General features: G+C 37.5%; 2 protein-coding genes across 5 annotated transcripts in view; both read left to right on the top strand.

The window, feature by feature from the left end:
• The window catches only part of LOC146469385 (uncharacterized), a 136,148-nt gene that overhangs the window by 77,245 nt on the left and 31,249 nt on the right, over window positions 1-27,654 (top strand). For 2 of the 4 annotated variants that reach the window (XM_085123422.1, XM_085123423.1), the window contains exons 10-11: window positions 24,380-24,447; window positions 27,114-27,227. The exons of the other annotated variants lie outside the window; for them this stretch is intronic. In XM_085123422.1, coding sequence (XP_084979548.1) covers window positions 24,380-24,447; window positions 27,114-27,227 — 182 coding nt within the window. The remainder of the gene's footprint in view (window positions 1-24,379; window positions 24,448-27,113; window positions 27,228-27,654) is intronic. 4 annotated transcript variants of the gene reach the window in all.
• On the top strand, window positions 3,986-7,298 carry LOC146469388 (collagen alpha-2(IV) chain-like). The gene is made up of 3 exons (XM_085123458.1): window positions 3,986-4,252; window positions 4,881-5,223; window positions 6,665-7,298. Exons 1-3 carry the CDS (start codon window positions 4,056-4,058, stop codon window positions 7,004-7,006), a joined length of 882 nt encoding a protein of 293 aa, XP_084979584.1. The 5' UTR covers window positions 3,986-4,055; the 3' UTR covers window positions 7,007-7,298.

Raw genomic sequence — 27,654 nt, 5'->3', positions numbered from 1 at the left:
ATAAACAAAAAATAACTCGTATCAGAAACACAAATAAGGTCACAGAAGGGAGAGCATTTGATGTTCACTCCAAACTGATTGCCTAATAAAACATTTCTCAAACTTATTAACAATTCATAAAAGGAAAATAGAGAATTAAATCACTTCTGTGAAGAAGGTTTAATTATCATAAAATTTGGTCAACTTGTACTTTAAATGTCAAACACTCAAGTTTGTAAAAAAATAATAAATTTATCTGAACAAGTTCTGTTTCTCTTGTAAGTCACATTAATTTCCCTAATTTTGAATTTTTAGCACATCATTTGCATTAATTTCCTTTATAGAAAGTAATTTTCCTTCAATTCGTGTTAATTTAAGTGGCATTCATTTCGAATAGTCCTTAATAATTAACACAAGCGTTAATTTGCTATAATAAGGTATATTTTGGGAATGCCAGTGAGTGTCATCAACTGTTCAAGTAATGCAGCTTGTTTTTGATTAGCATTAAATTAATTAACACACATCTTTTTCGTCAATACAGTTGAAAGCTGAATCACCAATTTGGACCAAGCTGGTACCATTTGGAAAAACAGGCAACAAGTATGGGCATTTTTGCAGGACAGTCTCACAAAGATTTACACAAGGTCTCCTCTTATGCATCCCAATGTTGTTTGAAGGTAACATAGCGCCTGGCATCTAGGTGAAGTAAATGCAGTCTTTATACGCTTTCTACAAATTTTAAAGATGAAACAGCACCTGTTATCAGGGACTTTTAAAACAAAACCATGCAGGTACCATTTAAATGCTACGTAAAGGCCAATTAAGGTGTTTGTCAAGGTCAAAACAATGTTGTGTAGAGACCATTCAGTCGGTTTCAAGATGCAGATATAAAATGTGGCTAATTTTAATAAATTTGTTTGTTTAATGTCTGTGCTGTTTATAGACCTCTTTCATAAATGGAGGGCTTAATTGCTATTCTTTTGTATGCATTTAAATTAGCCTGCCTGGCCTCGCTAGCATGTGTAAAAACAAAAGTATTTTCACTCAAAAGCGAGGTCAAGAAGGCTTATTTGCATGCACATAAAAGAATACTAATTATGCCCTCCATTATGAACGAGGTCTATTACAGTGCAGCTCAAAGATAAGCGAACTTCGCCTACGCGTACCATACGCAAGTAATGCGCGTATGCGTATGGTATCATACGCGTATGAGTACGAGCACATACGCTTACAATCGAACGTATTTTATAGGGTGGTTCTAGTGTTTGAATCTGTGGATGGAATCCTTAAGCTTAACCATTGAAATTAAATCTCTGAGGGGTACTTTCCTATGGTGCTGTTTATTTACGCTGTAAAAAGTGTGTCTAAGTTCTTGAAACTGAGGTAGAAATTCTAAAGTGTGACCATTCAAATGATATTATGCTGAGCATTCTTTTCTGCAGTGCTGTTTCTTATGCTATAGAAAAGTGATTCTGACTTTTGAGTTTGCGGATGATTACTTTCCTGTGTTGCTGTTTATTATGCTGTACAAGGTGGTTCTACAGGCAACTATTCAGGATGTACATAAAAAACAAAAACGTATCCACTCAAATGTAAGCCACTGAGCAGTGCTTTCCTATGGGACTGTTTGTTTATGTTGCACAATGTCATGCTTACTTTTGAGTCAGAATAAATTTGTCATTATTATTTGTCATCTATTAAACCAATTAATACTCTTTTTTTTATCTTGTATAGATAAAGTTTTGTTTATGTTTTTGTTTTTGTTATTGTCATAGCAATCCATCGTACCGAAAAAGATGGCGACTGATGGCGACCCATTATTCTTAACGTACGAAAACTCCTAAAAACGCTTAAAAAACGCACAGAAAAGTTCTAAAAAACTTCAAACCTAGCATGGACAGTGTTGTTAGTACAGGGACAGATTTCGCAAAAACATATGGCTTTCTCTGTGCCTTTTGGTTGTAGTAGGTTAGCAGGGTATTGTGGCAAAGTGTACAGCCTGCCATCTTTTTTCTGTATGGTAAATAACAATGTAAGTGTTTTATGTTAATAAACACCTCACTCTCTTAGGTATATAAGCGCAGCTTTATTGACCATATTCCATGATGCCCTGTGAAGTAATATATTTTCGCGTAAGAAGATTTGGAGAGACGGTACACCTTATGACTCCTTCAAATTCTTCGTTGACTCCCTTGAAACCTTAACTGTAAAAACTGGATATTCTGAGCTGGGCCCCAGCGTGACCTCATCAGTGTACCTCAAAGTTTTTACTTACAAATTATTTTTCTGGATGGAGGAAGTCATTGGAGACCATTGACAGGTCCGAGCAGTGGACCTCAGGCCCGGTTAATACGTCGAACTTTATATGAGCCAAACCTAATACCTATTAAGGTCTACCCAAATAATCAAGTTCGGCAGTTGATTCAGACGTCGAACCTAACTGAAGTCGAACTTAATTAAAGCTAAAGTGAGAAAATAGATTTTCGTGGTCAGCGGCTGTTGTTTTTACTCAACAAGATTCAAAATGACGGGAAAGAAGAATTCTGACATGGAAGAGCTTGTATGGTAAAATAATGAAGACAGGCCAAACACTGCTCCTATTGGTCGAGATAGGAAGAATATGACCTTCAAAGCTAATTTGCTCTTAAGAGTACGTCTTTCAAAGACCTCCATTTTCTGTACGAAAGTAGGGAAGGGTTTATGTAGATCTCTCTTAGCAGAGGCTGATTTTCTATCAAGTGCCATTTACTCATCTGAATTGTTTTAGGTCAGGCACAGGAGGGCGATATTCCGTAACAAACGGCAAAATGTTTTTCCGCGTTTTTTGTTTGTTTTGTAGTGCCGACATTCTTTCGCGGAAATTTACTTCTGAAAGAGTTTTTTATCTATAAGGTTATCGAGGTAACCTCTGTAGCGTAATCTCTGTTTGAATAGTGTAATGTTTTCTTCAAATGTTGTTTTTGAAGATTTTGTTCTGAGAAGTCGTGAGACTTTGCCTTTGATATAGCCTGTATTGGAAAGTTTCTGTTGGTTTGAAGTACGTTTGCACATCAAGAATAGATTCTTTATTTTCTTTATTTATTTTTTTAATCTTTCGCATCTCAGACAAGTATATTAAGTTGTTTCGAAACAAGAAGAACAAGCACATTCCTCTTTTCCCGCCATCTTGTTCAGAATGAAGTCCTTTGCACATGCCAAAGTCGATGGAACGCGCAGACCTCTGGGATAGATATAATTTATATAATTTATACGTAACGTATGATTTGGTTCGGCACATGTAAAAGTTCGACGTCTGAATCGAAGTCGAACTTTTGCCCTTTTATTCGACTGGCGCAGTCAAATAGAACGGCGGGTCGACCCAAATACAAATTTGTCGATCCTAACTGATTCATACGTCGATCTTTACATGCGCCGAACCAAATGATTAGGTTCGGTTCGTGTAAAGTTCGACGTATGAACCGGGCCTCAGTCAGTCATTTTCACTCATTTTTACGGAATTAATTCTCTGATTTCTCAGTTGAATATCAAAATCCTGGAGTAAAGTAAAGTAAATTTATACACGGTTATATTTAAAGCTAGAAGCTTGTGGGCCCGTGTAATCAAACAAACGTTTTAAAGAGAACAGAAATTCTTTAAAAATCCCAACTGGCTGGGAGGCTTACCAGCTGTAAAAAGCGTGGTCGAGGATTTGGACAGTGGACTACCCCGTAACCAATCCAGCTAATAGTCGGAGAGGAGACTTGAAACTGGGGCCTCCAGGTTACGACTCCGTGCCTCTAACCATCCTACCACGTCGCGCCGGAGTCGTGGGTTTCCGTGGGTTTGAATCCCACCGAGTCAAAGAGTTTTTTTCTTTACCTCGTATGGACAGCATTTCCTTCCTGTAGTGTAGGCTAATGTTTAGTTGCAAATTAAGTGGTTTTCTTCCAGCACTTAAATTTACACTCATAGTTTATTCACGGCTGGATTTCTCAAGCACTCTCAATTGTCGTGTTGTTCTAGGTCCGCCCGGCCTTGAACAGGGTCCGAAGGGAGATGACGGTATTCCGGGATTACCATCTTCCGTCAAAGGTGCAATGGGCGAGGAGGGTATCCCAGGAGGGATGGGTGAAAAAGGCTTTCCTGGTCCCAGGGATGACCCTGGTCAACCTGGCCCCGTTGGGGTTGTCGGAAAATCCGCCACAGGTGAAGGATTCCATGTAGTCGTTCACAGCCAATCAACCAGCATACCAGACTGTCCGCTCAACCTAACTCGACTCTGGACCGGATACAGGTACATGCATGTTCTGTTGACTCTTCTCCATTTGTATCATTAGGCAATAGTTGGGAGAATTTGTTTAAACATCAAGGCATTTTATCTTTGGTGATCATTTCTCGTGTAGTGATATTGTACAAGAACATTCTGTATACTTTGATTTTGAAACTGTCAATGACATTCCGTTCGTTTTTTTATTATTATTGTTTTGTTTGTTTGTTCCTGGAAATGGTCTCTTGCAGAAAGTGGTCGCTTACAAGAGGTGGTCATAAAGGGATGTTCGGTTGTATTCAGAAAACTGTCGGAAAACTTTACCATTATTTTCAACCATCTTTACCGTTTTTCTCAACTAGTTTTGTCCAAGATTGTACATCTTGTTCATTTCATTTGCAAGAATGACCTGAAGACGATTTAATGCCCGCTATTTCTCGAGCGTGGTATAATGCCTGATATCCCACGGCCGCTAAGCCAATTAAAACTGTGCAATCGCGTTATGCAGTGATCCAGTTTAAACAATCCCTAAAAGCAAAAAAATGACACCCTGTTGCTGGAAAACTGGCTTTTTTCTTGGGGTTGACTCGAATAGTCCGTTAGTTGGTGACAATAATCGTGTAAAAATCCTCTAAGTAAATCGTTTTTGTTGCAGTTTACTTTACGTTCAAGGACACGAAAACTCACACGGCCAGGATCTCGGTGCCTCAGGCTCGTGCATGAGACGTTTCACCACCATGCCTTACCTGTTCTGCAACGTATACGACCAGTGCCACTACACTTCCAGGAACGACTATAGTTACTGGCTGACTACAGATATATCTATGCCAATGCATGATATGATGCCATTCAGCGCGGCTGCTGTAGAGCCTTACGTCAGTAGGTGTGCCGTGTGCGAGGCTCCGGGACCTGTGGTAGCTACACACAGTCAATCCACAGAGATCCCGGATTGTCCCGCGGGATGGCAACCTATTTGGACTGGATTCAGCTTCCTCATGGTGATGATCTCTTTGTTTGTTTGTTTGTTTTTTGTTTGTTGTAGTAGTAGTAGTAGTAGTAGTAGTAGTAGTAGTAGTAGTAGTAGTAGTAGTAGTAGTAGTACTAGTAGTAGTAGTAGTAGCAGCAGCAGCAGCAGCAGCAGCAGCAGCAGCAGCAATAGTGGTGGTGGTGGTGGTGGTGGTGGTAGTAGTAGTAGTAGTAGTAGTAGTAGTAGTAGTAGTAGTAGTTCTTTATTTAAAGTGGGTTAAAAATCTTCAATAATGACAAAAGTATTTTATTACAATCATTCGCAAAAATTAAAATAACTATAAAAAAACTGATTTACAAGATAAATAAGAACTCAATCCATCCCAAACGGGGGCATAGTAATCTAAATGAGCTTCGATTAATATTTGATATATTTGATATTGATATTCGTTATATTTGTACTGCAGTGGATTGAGAAATGAGGGACCTAATGCGCCTCGGGGCACCGTTTGCCGAGGATATCTTTCTGCGTAGTTCGCTGATGTGATTGGACCATGAACGTCGGTCATCAATAATCAAACCTAATGATTTGGTATTTTCCGGCAACCCTGCTAATTGGTTGGTTGTGTAATTGGATGTTACGTTCACTACAATTCTCCGCAAGAAACTTCTGACGAGAACCAATCACCATAAATTCAGTTTTCGCGATATTTAGACTAAGCTTATTTGCTTTAAGCCAACTACAAAGATTGTTAAGTTTCGAATTGGTTGCTTGTTCGAGTACGGAAAAAGTGCAACCAGGGACGGTGATGTTAGTATCGTCGGCAAACAATTTTGCGCAGGATAAATCGAGGCAATTAGGAAGATCATTTATATATATTAGAAAGAGCAAAGGTCCCAGTATACTTCCCTGGGGAACCCCGCAGGTTAATTTTCTTGCACTGGATAACGCTCCGTTGACCATTATCTTAACTTAACATTATCTTATTTTACCCATGTGTTAAAGGAATTCGAGCAAGGCAGTGTAAGAGCATTCAACACTGTTGGCAGAAAAGATGTCATTGTTTTGTTTACCCTTTCGCTTAAAAGTGCGTCCCGTCACAGTTTTGTTGTTTGTCTGTGCTGTTTTATAGACAATATTTTTGTTTGGCTTTGTTCGTTTGTGCTTTCTTACTTGATGTTTTTGTTTGAATGCCTTATAATTTCACCGGGTGGAGGATATAGCTTGATGTACATTATTTTTCCTAATTTTGATTTCACGCTTCCGACGACAAAAGCAAAAAGAATCATAAGTTCTCCACCTATTGATGTTTTCCAACGTGGTGTAGCTTGGAGAAATTCATGTAACAAGTACAATTTAATGCCTTCTTTTATATTTATCTCTTTTAGTTTGACATCAAACACTAACTCTCTTCGTTTAAAATGAAATAAAAGATCTAGAGCTCTGTCTTATCCGCTTCCCTTTCTTTCCAGCACACTGGAGCCGGTGGCAGCGGTAGTGGGCAAGCTCTCTCCTCTCCCGGCTCGTGCCTCAGGATTTTCCGTCACAATCCTTTCTTTGAATGCCATGGCCGAGGTACCTGCCACTACTTCGCCAATAAATACAGCTTCTGGCTCTCCACTGTGGGGCAGATGTTCGCTTCGCCTACGCCGGAGACGCTCAAACCCGGCAATCTCCTGAGCCGCGTGAGCCGCTGTTCGGTGTGCTATCGGGAGGCACAAAAGAAGAAGAGGAGACGTCGTGCTTTCCCTAGGGTTGTTCCTCAACTGAGCTCAAGAACAGCAGCACAGCTAATGGCCCAGCGTCAGTCTTAGAATTTATACGAAAAAAAAGATATATTCCTGGCGTTACTCCATGTCTACACTAACGATGAAAAAATTGACTCTGTAGCCCTTATGGTGGTCTTTTTGTTTTGGTTCGTCAACTGATCACAAAACGAAAAAACCAGCATTGCGTTATTGGTTTGTCACGCGACGCTTCTCTCCAATAAACATAGTGACACTTTCCCGAGTTTAGAGAAGCGTCGTTGTGAGTCAGCGGTACTTGTCCCTAGCATAGACAAGCGTTGTGTGACATTTGTGTGAAGCAACGCGCCTTGTGACTTGAAGAAATTAGAAGTAGTTTGTTGTTCTGTTTCTATCATGGACAAGTAGTGTATTAGCTTCAGTATCCGCTGCTATTTGGAGTACCGAGTATGATTCCATTGGTGCTACGATTTTAAAACATAAAAAGAGAGAAGGGGGCTTTTTTCATCGATGTTCACAAAAATCAATGCTAATCAAATCAATAACACAATTTGTGGCTCGTTGGGAATCAGTCAAACCCTTAATTTTCGTCACTTTTCAACGTTGATGAAAATTCTGTAAAAAAACTGGTTGAAGTGGTACAGAACTTTGTCTTTATTGGCAGAAACATAGGGGTTTCCTGATTGGTTGGTTTCTAGAGCGATTTTAAATTGAGTGTCGAAAGTAACTGGTTTGATTTACTACGCTCTGTGATTCGTCAAAGTGGCGGCGCTTTGTCAACCAATGAGAAGCAAAATCCAAACCAATTGTGTGTTGGTCATACGCGTTTTCCCGCGCTTGGCGCCACTCCCATGCATTTGCTTCGAGTTCTGATTGGTTCATTGCGCTGTTTACGTCTGTTGTGATTGGTCAGAGTAATTGTCTTGGTTTTAGTTTTACGTCACAATTGAAAACCGCTCTTATCAGAATATTTTCATACGCTTTGGTGAACTGACTTCAGCTTCTTGTGTTTTTATTAACCGCCACATTGCGATTCTGGTGGCAATGCTCCTTCCCTATCTTGCTAGAAGACAATAAGGAGCTTCTTTCTTAAGAGTAAATATCGCTTTTGAAAAGGTAATGATTAATTTGTTTCTTTAGATTTTCGTTGTAGTCTACGATAACCATCTCGATAAATTAATGTGAAATATAACTGTCAAATACAGATATTTTAAAATAGTTAATGAAACCCTCACTGTTTTTACGGTTTCCTAACCAAACGTTCCGTTACTTTTTGGTCCACGCTACCGTTTTTCGTGTGGTTTCGTCTGTCGACAAAAATGCTCTTGATTTGTTCACAAACACAAAGGATAACATCGTAGACCAAAGGCGAAAACTTGTTGAGGTATGGACTTTTCAAAGGGAAGGAAAAGTCAAGTCTTTAAAATGCAATTTATATTAAAATAGTGTAAACCGGTAGTTATTTTATAGCGTTATACAGTACTTTTAAGCTATTTCGCTTGTTATTTTATAGGAATACATTTGTAATAAAGAACTTTCAATGGGTTAATTTCATAAAGCAAACATTTTTTACAATCGGTTAAGTTCAGTTAGACGTTTCTAAAGTAAATATGCACATTACACGATTAGCTATCAGCGGAATCTCGTTTATATCTTAGACTTGAATAGAAATCCAATAAAGAAATAAAATTGATGTTATTTTATAAACCTTGTTTTGGTTTATATTTGCCAAACATGAATTAGGATAATAGTAATTCAGAATAATTCTATATGATTGTAAATTGGGTTATAGTTAATAAATTGCTGTAATGTAAATTAAATATCAGTCCGAGTGGTCTTGTTTTTACAGTTTTTGACCCGGGTAACAGGGGTGGAGTCCTCGCGCATACTTCCCCGCAAACGCAGGCTACACTGTTCACTTCTCTGCTCTCCTCTCTTCTCCTCTCCCATCCTTCTCTACTATCGCCTCTCCTCCGCTCCACTCCCCTCTCCTCTTCTCTCCTCTCCTCTCCTCCTCTCCTTTCCCCTCCCTTCTTCTTTCTCTTCTCTCCTCCCCATCCCTCCTTTCTCCTCTCCCCTCCCTTCTCCCTTCTCTTCTCTCTCCTCTTCTCTCCTTTCATCTGCTCTGCTCTCCTCCCCTCTTCTCTCTTCCCCTTCCCTCTTTTCTTCTACCTCTCTTCTCCTCTCCTCTGCTCTCCACTCTTCTAGGATTGGGCGAAGTTATATCTGCCACACGAAAGAAAGGTAATTTGCCGTTAAGTACTGGGAATAGGGGAATAAGGCCAGCCCTTGGCTGGAGCCTTGGATAGTAATAAAGATTTGAACTAAGACTTAAATAAACGACAAACTGAGAGAACAGGGAAAACAAAGACGACCCAATCATTTACCTACCAAGAAAGTTAAACGCAAATTTGCCGAATGTTTTCTTCAAAGAAGCTTTTTCGCTACCCGGCGAATTTATACGCAATATTCCCTTTTAGCATGCAAGTCCCGAAGAGGTTTGTGGTGGACACATTTCATTGAAATAGCTACACCAGAAGTATCTTGCACTGATTTTTAGTTTCCATTCTACTCCAGCAGGCAATCAAATTTCTCGAAAAAAAAAAGTCTGTAAAGGAGTTTAAACAGGTAAGTTGTAACCTTCATGGAAAATTACTGTCACCTTACAAGTACTGGTTGTTTAACCAATTCCAATGATTTAAGACTTGTTTTGAAGTTTGCTTTTTGCTACAGAGATGAACATTGCCCGAGCTAAATTTCTGCCGGTATTCAATAGCCCAATTTCGATATATTCAAATTCAACCTCAAAACAATAACATCAATTGAAGGCTCCGGAAATAAATTGTAGAGTTTATATGGGCTTATTTCCCAAAATCGCGCAATGATGGTTAGAGGAACAACCACTCAATAGACCAACAACCTGCGATGAACATTTAAGATATGTTTTAGCAGTAGAACGTTCATTGCAGCTTGAAAACACGACCCACCTCACAGCAGTAACTAAGTCTACAAGAAATAATCACCAGGAACCCGCAATAAAATTTGTATTCGTCACACTAGCTAACATCATAGGTCACATAATGTTGTGTGGTGTGAGAATACCTCGCGTTTGAAACTCAGCGACTCTGGTCAAGATTACTGTTAACAGTCGGTTTTAAGGAAACGACTGAATAACTACAGTCTTTGTAAAAGAAATAAAAATAAGAAATAAGGAAGTCCGACACGAGAAAAGAGCAACAGGCTTTCAAAATCATGATTCGCTCATTTTAGGCCTATGGCAGCAGTTTTGTTTCTTATGTTGCAATTCTGAATAATGAAGTACTATTACTTAATCCTCAGTTTAATATATTGAGAAGTAAATTTAAAAACGTCATTAAAAAGTCCCCAATGTACAACGCAGATAGCAGACTCATGGTCAGTTCTAATCCAGTACAATACTTGCATCGTGAAAATTGGCACGAACTGATTTCCAATATTTCAACCGAAACCGGTTTGTTTAGTCCCGGGCTCATCTCTCTGGTAAATTTCCGACACTTTGCGAGGAGATCTTTGAAATATCCCTCCCTTGTGTTTTGAATAGCATTATTTGAACTGGTGCATTACATCTGAAGGCGGGAGAGCGACAGAAATTGTGGACCGTTTAACAGCTATAACTGCAACAAACAACGAGAACATCACACAACAAAAGGAACAATGGCACATTTTCATTTTCGTCCTGCACTTGAACGCTGTTACTACCATTCAGTTCTGGGATAATTCGAGCCTGCTTCATGCGTCGAACGAGTTGTAGTAACCGGGCGAAGTGGTTTAAGTAATGTAAGTTTATATTTTCAAGTGTTGCTGCTTGGAGTCCCAATTTTAAAAAATCTAACCTCCAAATGGGGGCTTCTAAGATAGGGGGTTAACAGAGAGGATAAAGTTAAAAAAAAATTCATGGTATTCGAGAGTCATACAGAATTTGCATAGAGGTATAGAACAAGCAAGAGAGAAACAGAGAAAAACAGATGACTGTAAAAATCAGCGTAGCTCTTTTTTGCATCATTTGTTTTTATTTCACTCGCTCGTTTGATTCTATTCAGTTAATGCGTGACGAGCCAAAAGAAGAAAAACAAGGTCAGTCAAACAACAGTGATCCGATCCCTGTTTCCCTCTAGAAACTGTTATTAAACCCGATCCGTAACCTTTGATCCCAGATCACAGGGCTGTAATGTCCGATTCCCCATATCTTGTTCTTATCTCAAAAGCGAAGGAAACCGAAAGAAAAAACAACGTAAGAGAGCAGCATGAATAAGAAGTTTTTGTTAGCTTACGCGGCAAGCGCTAGAAAGGGGGAGGGTAGAGGGGAATTGTTCACGCTTCACGAGCTACCAACGCACTCACGTGCTCGTCTGATTCCTTCTTCCTTCCCCTTCCTAGCGTTTCCCACGCACTTCACGTGCCGGTCTAATTCCTTCTCCCTTTTCCTTCCTAGCTCTTGCAACGCAAGCTATATTTGTGTTTTCTTTTAATCGCTTCAGCCACCACAAATTTCAAGCGGTCGTATTAATGAGGCAAATGTATGAAGTACCCCGGGACTCGAAATTAAGAGTGGTCGGGGAACATGTGTTGAGGCCTCAAATGTAATAAATGTCCCTAAATGTAATAAAGGTCCTAAGTGTAATAACTTTCGGCCCTAAATGTAATAAAGGTCCTAAGTGTAATAACTTTCGGCCCTAAATGTAATAAAGGTCCTAAGTGTAAAAACTTTTGGCCTTAAATGTAATAAAGGCCATTGACTGAGTCCCATCACGGTTTGACCTCATGTCTTTGATGATTGAATTGTGATGGCGTCATCAGTCAGGCAAATGGCCAAAATTCCCCTTTGCTAATTTTCGCTTGAATTTATTTCTTCAATGTCTTATGGTAGCAGCATACAACTTAAAACGATCTTGCCTCATCGTGCTCAAATAATAGAAAGTTAACGCGAATTTTCGAAAAAATTGCGTTAATTTCCGCGTACCTTTGAAGCTTTTGCAAATAGTGATTTGTATCTAAACAGTCAAATTTTTAAGTTGAATTAGATTGTAGTGTTTGGAAGCTCATTTTGGCAGACTATTCTGTCACTCATTTATCAAAAATAGTACTGAAGCTTATATGGAAAATCTCTAATTAACTGTTTTAATAACTTCCTTACTTTGATTTTGTAGCAGGGATATTAGTTTTAATGACTTCTCATGATCCGCCTAGATGCACGATTTTCCAGGCCTATAAAATTACATTCTCAAATTCCGCAAGCGATTTTTCTATGCCCTTACGAACCCTGCTTTGAAGAAAAGTAGAGAAATGAAGTCAAAAACACATTTTTTATGTAAAACTTTTAGCCACAAACAGAAAGACTCGACAGAAACAATTAAAGACATACATAAAGCAGACTTCATCTCAAGCTAACAGGCTATTGAAGGCGGTTTATTGACAGTTTCGCCACTGTTCAAGCGCGGTACAGTTTACACTCGAGTTCCCGTGTGACATTTTTCGCATCCATTCGTTGTGGACTTAAAAAGATCACAAGGTGAAACATTTACAATAAAAAGGCCTAAGGTAAAATTTATTATTTCTGTCGTCACTGTTGGCCCCTGTAGAATAGGACCTGCAGATTAAAGTGGCATATGTGACACTTGACGTAAGGCTTCTATTTCAGTGGGTTCTGAGTATTCAAGGTAAAATGATACTATCAAGCTCCCCAAAATCAAATATAATTGGGGAAAACATCGTTCGCGGTACCACTGTTTCAAAGACTTTAATGAGTTAGAGAGAACTGTAAGAAACTCAGCAAGTTTTCCAATTTTTAAGAAGTGTCTTTTTTCTACTTTTTATAATTAAGTATTTGTTTTTAATCCTTGCAGTGTGTATGTTGTAATTATTTTTATATCTCGATTTTAGCTTAATTTTTTTTATTTTAATTGTATCATATATATATCGATTTTAGCTTAAATTTTTTATATTTTAATTGCATCATATAATATACATCTAGTAATAGGACCTAAATGTAAACCACTCTTGTGATGGAGCATCCTATTAAAAGATTGTTATTATAATGTAATCGGGATCCCCTAGACACATTTTGGCCTTCTTGCTTTTGTATAATAAATCAAAATGCAGTTAAATCTTACATATTTATCACTGTGATTTCATGTGAAGCAGAACATATATTACATTCGAGAGCTTTATTACATTTAGGGCTGAAAGTTATTACACTTAGGACCTTTATTACATTTAGGGCCGAAAGTTATTACACTTAGGACCTTTGTTACATTTAGGGCCATTTATTACATTTGAGGCCTCAACGTCGTTCGCATCTTCGATGAGCCCACAATAAATTAAGTTTTTAGATAAGAAAATTACTAACTTTTTTTCCCGCGATAAAGTAACCAATACTAAAAAGATTTCGATATCACTACTTAATCATTTGCTTATTTTTCGATACTACAAGACACTACTCACGTGACCCTTGTCAGAACGTCATCTGTTCTGCACGCATTACGAACCTATGGTTTAGTTTTGGGTTGGGCAGCAATTCACTGTTAACAGGGAATTTTACTCAGCCAACGCCCCAAGTTTCCATCTCTGCCTCTCGTGACGCCTGTTAGAATTAATTTTAGAGCCATGACATCGTAACATGTGACAAACCGATTTCGTTTTTTTAGGAAGAAGATACAAATGACCACAAACACAGTTCCGTGTTATTCAAGTTCACTTTTCAAATTTATCAGTCCATCATATAGTGTCAAGACAACAATATTTTGAGGTAAGTATAACTTTCTTATAAAACCACATACTGTGTGTGGACTGTATATCTTATGTATTTTAAATATTTAGCGAAGAAGGACAGTAACAACGCAGTTAGAAAAACTTTGAGCGGTAGGGTTTGCAGTGCACGGATCTTTTATTTTCTGTGTTTCCCTCTTGTCTGACTGGTTGCGAACAAAAGGGAGATAAAGTAGATTGATTCAATCGTGGAGAGTACTTTATTACATGAATACATATAGGTTGTTCTGCGCACATTTGTAACATTAAAAATTGGTAGAATGTATCGATATAAAGGGGAATTGTACGAGCAGAGAATATTGTCAAGAGAAATTGTATTTTTCATCAAATTTTATCTAGTACTGAACAGTATAATGTGGACGATTGATATGGTCAACTAAAAAGTTTCTTTTCGTGTTACTCTCCCCGAATTTTCATCTGCGCTCGAGAAACAAACTTTCAAAATTATTAATCGCAAAATAAATAATTCTGACGCATGAGGTCGAAAACATGACTGACTGTTTTCAGTTTCTTGCATGGAAGATGACACTTTTCAGGGAGAGTTACTGATTTTCAGGCTGTACCGTTCTAAAGCATGATGGTGAGATAATTACAAGAACTGAAACTCTGTGGTTGCATGGCTTCTACTTTAAGCAGTATACAAAAGAGTCAAAACACTATACATGTATTTACGTTTGAGAGTTTTGTACCGAAGATGGAAGTCTTAGCGAATTCTGCGCAAATGTTTTCTTACCCGAAACTGAATGCAATTTGCGTGTTTACCAACTATTTATAAATTTAGATTAAGATTAGTAACTTCATGGACTCTTCTTTCCCTGATTTGAAATTCTGACGAAGAATTTACAATTCTAACAAGAAATACGCAAAAAAAAAAAGTCATTAAAAGCGCAAAGGATTTTACACACCTAAGTAGGTTATCTATACGGTTGAAATTTATGGATTGCAAATACGCGAGGCTTTTCAGCCTGTTTTGTCGGGATAAATGTTCCAGTCGGGTTTCTTCAAACTAAATTGCAGCACTACATTTTGTAGCTTGGGTAGAACTCAGTCAGACATTTAATCAAGCAATTTCCTAACTTTCAATCTGTGTCTTCGTGACGCATGTTACGTTTTTTTCGCGGATGACACATTCGTAAAACGTGATCTACTGATTTCGGTTTTTTTGAATGAAAATATATTTCCTCATTTTTGAAGTGAGATTTGTCGAATCAAATGACTCATGATAACTGATCCACAACACATTGTCAAGAACTTAAAGTTTGAGGTAAGCACAACTAAAACCGGCGCGCTTTGTATGTAGACCGTATGGCTTATGTAGTTTAACAGTTTAAAGGAGGAGAACGAATGAACAGTGCAGTTTGACAATATCGATCGTTTTGTTTTGTTTTCGGAGCAAAGATGAAAATCCCTCCAGACTCTGCAAATTGTTAAAATTTGTCTGAAACGGGATGTTATAGCAACTTCATGGACTCTTGTTTCTTCGGTTAGAAACTGCTTGAAGAAGAATGTTTCAAGAAAGACGTTACTACTCTGTGGTTTACTAAAAGCAAACTTATAGTGTTTTCGGAGCAAAGATGAAAATTCCTCCCCCCTCTGCGAATTGTTAAATTTGTCTGAAACGGGATGCAATAGCAACTTCATGGACTCTTGTTTCTTCGGTTAGAAACTGCCTGAAGAAGTATATTTCAAGAAAAACTTAACTGCTCTGTGGTTTACTAAAAGCAAACTTATATGTTTTTAGTTAAATAGTGAGAGGCTGACATGCAAATGAATGTCTTGTGAATTGAACGAAAGTACCTGCCAAGTAAAATGGTACAGCAACACTTTGTTTTCGGCAAAACAGAGAATTTTCAAATATCTCAAACTTTTGAAGTAATATATCAAACATGAGAAAGCGTGTTTCATCAGATATCCAAACACTGAGACGTAGGTTGAAAAAACGAGGCGCAGCCGAGTCTTTTGAAACGACTTCGAGGTGTTTGGATATTTGATGAAACACACTTTTGAGTGTTTGATATAGCTTCTCAAATGCATGATCGATAATTCTTGGAGAAATTCAAAGCTAAAGTTTGCAAAATTTTATGGTAATTAGCAACAAATATCCAAATCACGGACACAGTATATTGATTTTCTTTGTTTTCTCTTGAGAACTGAGTTGGAACTTTTTGACTTTGAATAAACCAAAAATAGAATGTCGATCTTAAAAAAAAAGGATTTCTCCATACAGCAACTTTTTTTTTTCACAGTTAGTATAGTCGTCAATTTCACAGCTAACGCCTTAGATTCCATCTGTGTCCTCTGACTCTTGTTTCAATATATTTTTGACCAATGACGTCGTAGAAGGTGATAAGATGATTCCCTAGCTTTCTTGAAATAAAGTTATAGTTCCGTGATTTTGATTTTCTCTTTTCCGTAGAACATGCGTTAAAACAAATCAAGGGAAAATCTTCACTCGCAAAACAGTGTCAAGACAATTTAAGAGTCTGGGAAGGACAGTAAAAAAGGAGATTGTTTGGCTTATGAAATTGACGGTTGGGAGAAAAAAGCCAACAACAAAACGGCTTGAGAAATTTAATGTTTATATTTCACACAGAAGAAGGAAATCTTACCAAATTGCAAAACTTATTTTTTTTCTGAAAATGAACGCAATGATAAATTTTTTTTTCCCTGGGTTAAAAAACTGTTCAAGGAAGTATAATCCCAAAATAGAAACAATTATGTCGTTTGTTTTTATCGCTTTGAATTGCACTGAGAGAAACTCTACATGGACCCCACCCTCCCTACCAAAAATGTGTATTTCCTTCTGCGTAGTAAAGCCTGCTTACATTTACAGATTAAATGTCGTAAAATTAGAAACTCAACTACTATAAATTGCCTTTAACAGCTCACACAAGACTTAATTACTATTAATATGATATGAATGCATGTTGCAACTTAGGTTAATTAGTGCCAGTAATGGGATGTGGGCATGTGGCTTCCTTCTAGTAAATATCATCGACTAAATAAACTGAAAAAGGCCTCAAAGACGAAATTACCTGTGAAAATGCCGAATTGCAGTCCTACTCGATGTTAATGGTGAGCTCTGTGCGATTATGTAATTTCGGTGATTTCTGTTCAAAAGTAACTGAGGCAAGGACAGCAACTTTGGCCGAGTACGGGACAACGAATAACATCTAGAAACAAGACGGCTGCAAGCTTTTTCACGTCCTTTAGCACAAAAGACTGAATTCCTGGATAGGAAATGTTTACAAGATGAGAATCGAAAGGATATCGAAAGGATATCCTTACTCATATACAAGTGAATAAAACTAAGTGCACATTATTACTACAAAGTGATGTCTAATTAAATAGCTTTAGTATCTTGTGATGCTTTTGCAGTAAGACTTAGCCGTGCGGCTAAGCAAAGCAGTTCCATTTGCAATTTGTCTTTGAATTTTGTAGTTCGTGTTAAATGTCGTGTTCGTTTGCATGAGTTTGGTTTTGTTTTGATTGTACCAAGAACGGATTTCCGAATGCGACAAGCCCTTTATTTTCGCCGTAAGTTCAGATATCATGAACTCAGTGGCATGTCTTTCTTTCTTTTATTTTAAAATTAAGCCTGTTCCTAAATGAAGTCGAAAAATGTGATAAATAATTAAGTTTCTTGGGGAAAAAAAGTGTTCCTTGTTTTGAAGTTTCGCTTTTCAATTTTCATGAACCATACACACGACAAAGATTTCGGTTTCTTGGGACGAAAATATAGGAATTCCGTGTTTGTTGAAGTCAGTCCATCGTTTCAATAACAAGTTCGTTGAAGGAAACACTGATCATCTTTTGTCCGCAATTGATACAGAAAGTACAGCTATAAAACTACGCTTTGTATGTGGATTATATAGCTCTAAATGTGGCAAGACTTTATTTAGAGAAGGGTTGAGACAATCTCGATCTTTTTACTTTCGAATTCAAGATGGAAATTTCACCAAATTGTGTAAGTTGCTAAATCTGACACTTTTATTAAAATACACTAATAACGTCACCGGCTTTGGTTTCGTGGAATGCCGACTGGTGAAAGAAATATAATCTATAAAAGAAACATTGCTGTCCGCCTTTGTTTGACTTAAAACAAATTTATACTCTCTCTGCATGTATATTGAGTTGATGAGAGAAACTTATGCAAATCAATGAAACTAACTTCTACTACATTTTAGAACAACAGCATCAAGTTTTAAAGGAACTGAGAGAATGCTTAAGCATCTTGAATTTTCTTTGACGCTTAATTTCCACCCAGTAATTTTCAGCTTACTTTAAAATTTGTGGCCCGAGTTGAATATTTTACCCGCTTACATGATTTTGGATTTGTTTCAATTACTGACACCAAGAAAGGATTTCGGAACAAGTTAAGTTTTCTCCCTCCCACTGAAATTTCTGAAATCATTAATTCGCAGACTTGTCTCTCTGCCTTTGAACCTTTTGCCTGTTGACTAACATGCGACTTACGCTGTGAATTAAAAAGGTAGAAACTAATATGGGTGGCAGATTAATAAGATTTCCATGCAGGATTACCGAGGTAAAAAATTTCACAAACTGCGGCCGTGCCGCCACTCAAACTTCTTGACAAGGAAACATTACACCATTCTTGTGTGAGTGAGGTCAATAGGGTTCATAAAAGTCAAGCAAGGTTGCGTCGAAACGGAGGAACAGTTGGATTCGTTTTCGCCTGAATGACACAAGGCACCTAGCGTAGAATTAGGCTTTCGTTCTCCTTCTTGAATACAGAATGATATACCCCTGACCAGTTCCCTAAGGCCATGAAAAACTGAAACTTAGGCTGTTGGCTGTGAAATATGTGAACTCAACATACACCGAAACAAAGTTCCTTCTTAAGTAAAGTATATTAAAACGGCTTAGTTATTTTGCCTTTAGAATGTTCAATGTATCTGGAAAAAAGCACAAATGTTCAATTTCCCGTTAATCGTGATTTTCCTTTACGTCTTTTATTATTGTCAAATTGCGTGACCGAATCCAGCCGTTCTGTTCGTCCTTCGGTGATCTTTGATCAACTATTCTGTTTTCGTTTTTCTTTAGACGTCATGGGAGGAACGCCTGACCGGTGTGTTAGTGCGTCAAGTAAGAACGAGGAACAAGCCTTTCGTTCTCAAAAAATGTCTCCTTTATCTGAGTCGCGAATGTGAAGTGTTCATTTTTAAAATTATACGAGAATAGAAACTCCTTTCCCATCCTTCTCAAACCCACTTACTTACCCCAGAGTGTAACTCGCTTTGTCCTTGAGGTTGTGTGAATGCTTTGTCCCTTTTATGCATAACTGTCTTGTATTTCAGACTGATCTTGGCGTTCAACGCCTTCTCTTGTAGCCGGCCACCCTGGCAAGTCACATGATGTAACTATACGTTGAACTTCTCAGGTAGGTATTAATTTCGTCCATTGTATTCAAAATTTCCGAATAAGCCAGACTGGAATGAGAACATGAGCCGCTTATTTTCACTCTTTGAAGACCGGGATTTTTGGCCTCTTTGGGCCGGGCGTTAAGCGGATTCTCCTCCCCCTCTCCCCTCATAACTACGAGAGTATAAAAGCTATGCCATTGGAGCGGGGAGGATGAACAGTGCTTTTCCTTTTGAGGTCTGAAACTAGGTAATGAGTGATGAGTTATTTACATGACATCGAGATGACGTCATGATTTCCAGAATTCAGCGATCTTGGATTTGTTTCTTTTTCCTTTATAGGTGTTTTTCGTTTTGTACGAACATTTCAGCTTCGCGTTTGAATTCAACAACAATGACTGAAAAACTAAATGAACGTACGACATTCTATCCCTAGGATAAACTCCCGGCATTCATGGCGAGGAGTCCAACCAAAGTTACAAGTGAGAGTGACGCCACTCCACTTTGTGAAGAAAAACTGGATTTTGATGACAAAACTTTGAGAGGTGAGAAGAAACATATTATAAGATGACTGTTTTTTAGTAGATCTTTTTTTTACCACATCTTGTATTTTGAATCCTGTCATTAACCTCCTCCCGTCATTTATTTTCTTCATAGCCCGGTTGTGCCAATATCACCAGTTCTAAGCCCCGCTGATATACTTCAGTTATAAGCCCGCCTATCCCCCATCCCGTCCAAACTCTCACAAGTTTGTTAAAGTGAAGTGCTTATAACTAGATTTTTAGGGATACGAGTAATATCCAAGCCTTTTTAATTACTTGATTTGATTTTTAGCCATAGCAGAGGTTTACAATAATGAAGGTAATGAGAGATACGAAGGGGAAGATCTCAGCAACGCCATACACTTCTACACGGAGGGAATTCAAGTGAATTGTAAGAATGAAGAACTGAACGCCGAACTGTACAGCAACAGGGCGGAGGCATATTTCTGTTTAGGTAAGAATTTCTTACTTTTTTAGGCTTTGCGTAACTACGGTGTATGAACACCGCAAATTTAAGGGGCACTATCACGGGAGATATCATGATTTTTGGCCAAAATTCACTATATTTAAATTTCGAACACTGTGTTAATTAATTTCTAAATCACCAATTTAAAAAAATATTAATAGCGGTTCTAAGACAAAAGGTTGAACCAAAGTACACACTAAAAATTAAAGTGTTTTATTACAAATGGGAAAATGTAAAATTACACTTCTTTTTAGTGTAAACTGTTACACTAAAATTACAAAGTAATGTTACACCAGTTCTTGGGTAATTTTACACCGCGTTTCAGTGTAAAAAAATATGTGTTTTTTGGGAATAATAACACACAGTGTAAAGTGTATTTTTACACTTTTTTAGATTGTAACACAATACACAAATTTGAAGTTTACTATTAAACCAATAGCAGGGCAAATTTACAGTTCTGTGAGGGTAGTTTTGTTCTCGCAAAGTGTAAAATAACACAGATTCTGACATAATTGTTTGAACATGTTATGCACCATTATTTGGTGTAATATTACCCTTCTTTCTCGCTTTCATTACACTAGTTTAATGTGTAATTTTACACTTTGCAAAGTAGTATAACACCCTTGTTACACCATTTTGCGTGTAATTATTCAATCCCTTTGAGTGTTAAACTACACTGTTGGACTGTGTGTAAAAATACACACCAAACAAAGGCTGCCGGGGCTGGCAAGGATTTTACACTTGTTTTGGTGTAATAATACACTTTAATTTTTAGTGTGTATAGTACAACCGGCGCTTTTAAGTGCGTTACGACAGCGAAACCCATTTTTATTTTAGTCATCTGCCGGCCAAAATATCCGTGGATAGTTTCTTTGCATACTGATAGCCTTTTAATGGAATTTTGTCATTATATCTTGGCTGCTATCAACTGAATAGCGTCTTTTCGAATTTCAATGTGTTACTAAAAATAGCGTGATACTTTCCCTTTAAATTGAAACCTCATTATTAAGTACACTACCTCTCTGTTTATTTATCTTTCTCCATCTATCTCTCTACAGGAAATTATGAAGATTCACTAAAAGATGCAAAACTTGCCACTGGTTTTCAGCCACTGCTTATCAAAGCGATCGTGAGAGGTAAGATTTCTGAAGAAGACAACTCCGTTTTTCGAGTTGGTGGTTGTTTGCAGTGACAAAGTTAAAAATGTTTCGCTTAATATTTACGTTCGTTGGAAAGTTACTTTGTATTTATGGCGGATTAAGGAAAGCATCATATTGTTTATAATAACGTTTACATAGATGACAGATACAAAATTGTAGTATTTCTTAAAATACATTTCTGAATACTTCTTCTTAAACGTAGCTAAGCTTAACCGAAGGCGTTCTTGCCTCGTTGTCCTTAAAAGTGCCTTCTAGTAGCTTCTAGTGATATTGTACGATCTACCATGTTTTCCAGAAAGAAAATCATGACGAGCTTACATTACTTTCTTTTTCTTAGGGGCAAGTGCCTGCGTTCAGCTGAGACGATTTGAAGAAGCCATCACGTGGTGTGAAAAAGGATTGGCAGTATCCTTCATTGCAAAAGCTACAACGAAAAATATAGTTTAGATTAATACTTTAATGAACCCCATTCCTGCTATTGTGCACAAAATCAACACTGATAAGAACAAATGATTTCTTTGATTCTTCATGACAATTTCAATGCTATTGTTTCTCTTAAATTCTGGAAGAGAAAACAAACTGACAAGAAATTAAGACGCGTTACCCATTTGACCTTCTGACGCTTGTTTGACGGTTTTGGCAACCATTGATAACTTTTGCAACATACGTCTTACAAATCTTGACTTATATAAGATTGATAAGTACAACCAGAAGTTATTGGAATTAAGGAGCCAGTCTCTGACAGAGCAGAACAAGCTACAAGATGTAGGCAAAGAGGACAATGCAAATAAATATGACGTCACAACTGCTACTGAGAAAACTTTGAATAATGATGAAGCCAACTTAAGAGGTGAGGAGTTTTCAGTAATGATCACTTATGGTCTAAGTAGATCGGAGACGTATTAGTTCCCAGGCCAAGTGTTCAGTATTTATGGTTTGGAAGCAGGTGATGTCTTATTGAGAAACATTTGGCTCCCCCTCCTATTATTGACAATGAACCCAGTTGATGACGTCTATCTCTCCCTACCCACAAAAGTGTATCGTTCTAACGTTTCTTTTGTATATAATTTTAGCATTTCCTTATTGGTTTGGTTTATCCTGGAATCGTTTTGAAACGGTTTTCCTAGTTTTGGAGAAACCGAGAAATCCAAGATGGAGGCTGTGAAGAATTAATGACGTTACTGGCCCACTGTCATATGACGTCATCACCCCATTTTGCGGACGCCAAAAAAATAGTTTTCTTACGTATCCTACAGGTTCATAGCTTAATGCTCTTGAACGTTCAAAGCGGAGTAAGAATCGATCCCCACCTTCAGGCTGAATAGGAAAAATGAGGCAATTCGAGAAAACGTTTGCGCTTTTTTAGTGACCTGTAGTACGACGCAGCCGTAAAAAGGAAGTACTATGAGAAATTTATCGGAAGATTTTCCTGTTATAGTATACTATTTAGGTCACTGTTTATCATAACCTTGGGTAAGCTGCTTTACTGGTGAAACTCATACATCGGTTTTAATAAAGTCAATTTTTGAAACTTTATTCAGACAATAACAGGTTCCAAGTTTAGACAAGGGATGATGTTTCATCTAATTCATTTATAAGAAAGCCTTTTACTTTCTTTAATTTAGCGATAGCAGAGCTCTTCAAGAATGACGGCAATGATGAATTCAGGAAGAACGATTTCAGAAATGCCATACTTCTTTACACTAAAGGAATACAAGTCGATTGCAAGGATCAAGAACTGAAAGCCAAACTATACAACAACAGGGCAACAGCTCATTTCAATCTGGGTGAGAAAAAAGTTTTGAGGTTTTCATCATTTTTTCTCAAACTCATTTATAATTCATCAAGAGAAAACAAAGAAAATCACTACCGTGACCGTGGTTTGGATATGTGATCCTAATTACCATACAATTTTGCCAACTTTATCCTTGAATTTCTCCAAGAATTATTGATCATTTGAGAAGCCATATCAAACACTCGAAAGTGTGTTTCATCAGATATCCAAACACCTCGAAGTCGTTTAAAAAAAACTCGGCTGCGCCTCGTTTTTTCAACCTACTTCTCAGTGTTTGGATATCTGATGAAACACGCTTTCTCGTGTTTGATATATTACGTCAAGTTAATGTATTATCACAGAAATTAAGAGTGGTTAAGTTAGTCGTACGCTTGTCAACACAGTAGATCACTTTTCGTTGATTTTCACCCAGGTAACTTCCATGATTCACTGAGTGATGCAAAGGCTGCCACTGATTTACAACCGTCTTATGTGAAAGTGATTGTAACAGGTAAGAGTTAAGGGAACGGTCAGAACTTTACTTAAAAACCTTGCAGCTAAGGCGTGCTTTGTTTTTAATGTGACTGGCACTGATTTCCATCACTTGTACTTTGGTGGATGAATATAACCACTCTTTATCAGCTGATACTATCCTAAATATGCCAAGACATTAGTGAACTAGATATGGTCAACATCTCAACACAAGAGCAAAAGTATAACTGAAAAACGAGCTCGGTGACCCCCATTTTTTGTTATGGAACTGTAGTAAACATGTTTAAATGCAACTTTTTCCAAAGTTTAAGAACATTCTATAAAAAAAAATTTGAGTCACCTTAAATTTTGGAATGTTGCTATGGTAACCTATTATGTCGAGAAAATTACCATATCTTGTTCTCCAATGTTAAGGCATTGTTTGATATCCTTATTGTCATCTGTCAAAATAAATTACTGGAAAGTGAAGGTTAAATTGATATACCTTCCGTATTTTGACAACCAGTCTTTTACTCATTCTAACTCTAAATCTTGGGACTTGTTTTCTAATCCTGAAGAGTTAAATAATTATAGCGTTAGGCATTCAGAAGTAAAAGATGCGTACAGTATTTAAATCTACATCAATTATTTTACGGCATTTTTTAATTAGATGAGCATTAACGAACCACAATCAGTTTGGGATATCGTCCGACTAATTTGCTAACTCCGTTGACTGGAAAGAATTGTGGAGTCAGCCAGTTATTTAATGTATGAATTTCATATGTATATCATCAGGAAGGAGAAATATTCCCCAGAGTACTCAACATATTTTGTTTTTCATTAGGAGCAAGTGCCTGTGTTCAACTGAATCAGTTTGAGGAAGCCATCACTTGGTGTGATAAAGGATTAGCAGTATCCTTCACTGTACACTAACAAATAAAAAGAAAAATAGTTATTTCTCAGTTTTAAAACTTTGAAAAAACCGAAACTTGACCTATTTGCAAGGATGAACTCATTTAAGAGAGATAATTGGATTATGTTGACGTTTTCTTGTGCACGCAATTATTTACCACAATGAACTTTTTCTTGAAGCTTGGGACTCCAAGAGGGCACACTGTATTTCGTTGATTGGACTGGAGTGGACTGGATCTGAAAATGAGGACTTGTAAAACGCGGACTGGTAAACAATCACAAAAAAAGAAAAAAAAAATGTTTATTTGTTTGATGATTTATTATAAATCATGGCAAATTCTTTCGACTTTTTACTCATAGATTTTATTTTCACTCTCCTCCATGTCGCGCCTTGCATCCGGCCTGATTCACTCTTCTGAAGTCAAAAAAGACGATCGCCTATTTTAACCTTCTTTGCAGACTAAATTTATACCGCCAGTAAATTTTCCGTCTGTAACGCAGGCTAGCTTCCTTGGGACACAGTGCTTTTCCCCACATGAGTTTTTGTGTACCAAAAGACGTACATTGCTTTACACGTATTAGTTAACGGCGTCATAACAGGCACAAAACCGGATGTTGTCACAGATTATATCTTAAGCAGAACTACATGGTAACACCGGTAATGGGTATTGTTTATGACAAAAGAGATTGAAATTCTCAAGTATCACAACAGGTTCTTCGTATCCTTTCTTTTCTCTCCTCCCTTCTCCGCAGTTACTTCCGGATTTAAGCTGACCAGAAGTGAAAATGAATTCGTTGACCTTTCATCGAAATAATTATGCATAATTTAATTTTGGGCGCGAAAGTTTGTACTGCGCGGGGTAGAGATGGCGGTCCTCAAGCTTCCGTCTCTCTCTAAAAAGCGAACACGCCCTTTAGAGCTTCCAGAATTCTCATGGAATTCCATAATGATCAAAGAAGAGCTGGGAAGCGGTACGTTTAGGTCCGTTTATTTGGCCGATTTCAATGTTTCTGGCAAGCAACGCAGTGTTGTTATCAAGAAATTTAAAGGTGAATCCGCAGAATTAAAGCGACGCTTTCAGAAGGAAGCTGGAATTCTGAACAGTGTTAAAGGCCACAGAAACATTGCCCTTTTTTAGATTCTGCCAACAGCCTCAGCCGATTATGATGGAATATTCGTGCTTCGACTTCGGTCCTCTTGGTGTGGAAAAAACGTTGTCTACGTTTGAAGACTTTGCTCATTTTGCCGATGTGTTGGTAGTATGTGCAAGGGACATGGTAATTAAACACGCGACAAAAGACATTTGTATAAAAAAAACTTGTTCGTTATCTCCTTGCTATAACCGCTGTTTATTTCAGGTTATAGAACCAGACCTGGCACAAAAAATATTGATGTGAAGAAATGTCTTCTTTCACCGTTGTTTGGGAGTTGTTGTTCTCGATCATGAAATTCGAAAATTTTAACTTATCACGCTACTAGCAAGTTATAGATCAGGCTGTTGTAAGGCAGAATTTCAAACAAGAACATGTAGTCGTTCTGTTAATGGCAAACACTCCAATTTTCAAATTTTGCTTTACAGCCGTGCTTTTGTTCTCTATGGGATTTAATGATACCGGCTCTTAGTATCGTTCTGAGTACAGTCAATTTTTTGTCACTGTTGAAAAGATCACTTTAAATAAAAAAAAGATCATAGATGGCCCAGATAAAATGTCATGCAACATAAAATTAAAATGCAGCAACATTTCGTTCAGTGTAGAAATGTTTTTATGAGAGATTATCTTTTCAATAGTTTGATTCGTTTTACAAATCCACTCCGTTTATTATGCTGTCAAGGTGATTCTAACATATTGAGTCTGTAGATGAAATCCACTTTCCTGTGGTGCTGTTTGTTATACTGTACAAGGTGATTTTACCTTTTGAGTCTGTGGATGAAATCCGAAAGTGCGACCATTCAAATGAAATCTACATGTACTTAGTACTTTGCACTGGTGCTGTTTGTAATCGTGGGTTGTACCAGGTGGTCTTACTTTAGAGTCAGATGAAAAATAGAAATATTGTAAGAATTATATTTTTCAGTTTCTGGCAACATAATTTTCAGAATTTTCAGATTCGATTCAAGAAAATTAATTTTTATTGATTCTAAATTCAGCTACATTTGTTTGCAGTGACCTGTTTTTATAGGACAAGATGAATGTACATGTCTCTGTTAAGAATTATGACACATTTTACAAATCCTCGTTTTACAAGTCCGCGTTTTACAAATCCAGTCCAGTCAGCGAAATACAGTTTACCCTCCAAGAAGGATCTAAATACAGACTACTAAGACAAATGTTAATCTGAAATTAAAATTTCTGAAAAGTTGGCCGCTTTCTCGCTCACGTACATCGCAGTCTTTTAACACATTGTTTTGAACCATTTTAGCCGTTTGACGTTCTTCAAATTCTTGTTTTGTTAATGAAAAAGGCTAAAAGTTTTATGTCGAAACATAGCTTGGAACACTGAGCCTCATATGGATGGTTTTGAATGCCTTTGTCATACCATTTAACTTCCTATTGTAATCCAATGACCACTCGTTATCTCCAATGTAACTCTTTTAAGAGTTACACCGGAGATAACATCCTTAAAAGGATGTTGAAATTCTTATAGAAATCTTAACCAATGTAAGATTGACAAGAATAACCAGAAGTTGTTGGAAATAAGGCGCCGGTGTGTCCGGGAACAAGGCAAGCTGGAAGCTGCTGGGAAAAAGGAAGCGACGGATCCGTCTGAAACTCAAACAGTAAGTTTTAAGATCTCTACTGTGTTTATTGGTTGAGAAAAACAACTTGTGGTCATTGAATTACAATAGGAAGTTAAAAAAAACAACAACTTAATTTGCGGCGCTTATAGAACATTAGCAAACTGTGCCATTGCACCTTGTTAATTGTTTCTCTTTATGCAGATTACAGGAACCTTTACACCTTGCATACTAGGAAACCCTATGAATGACCAGTGTCTAGGTTTCACTGACGACAATGCTTGTTAATCTATTGATAATGATCAGGCTGATATTTGTGAGCGGGGACCTGTCAATTAAAATTAACAAATCGTAACATTTTGTCATCCGAAAGTTGCCCTGGTACCTGGCCATTTGCTTTGCTCTTGTGATTCCACCAGCAGACATATACCGGTAGCTTAAGGTGAATAAACGTCTGAGGCCGTTATAA

Source organism: Pavona decussata, unplaced genomic scaffold, assembly GCF_977016875.1.
Source record: "Pavona decussata unplaced genomic scaffold, jaPavDecu1.1 SCAFFOLD_124, whole genome shotgun sequence".
NCBI classification, from domain to species: domain Eukaryota; kingdom Metazoa; phylum Cnidaria; class Anthozoa; order Scleractinia; family Agariciidae; genus Pavona; species Pavona decussata.
Note: the sequence above shows the minus strand (reverse complement) of the source record. Positions and strands in the feature narration are given on the sequence as shown.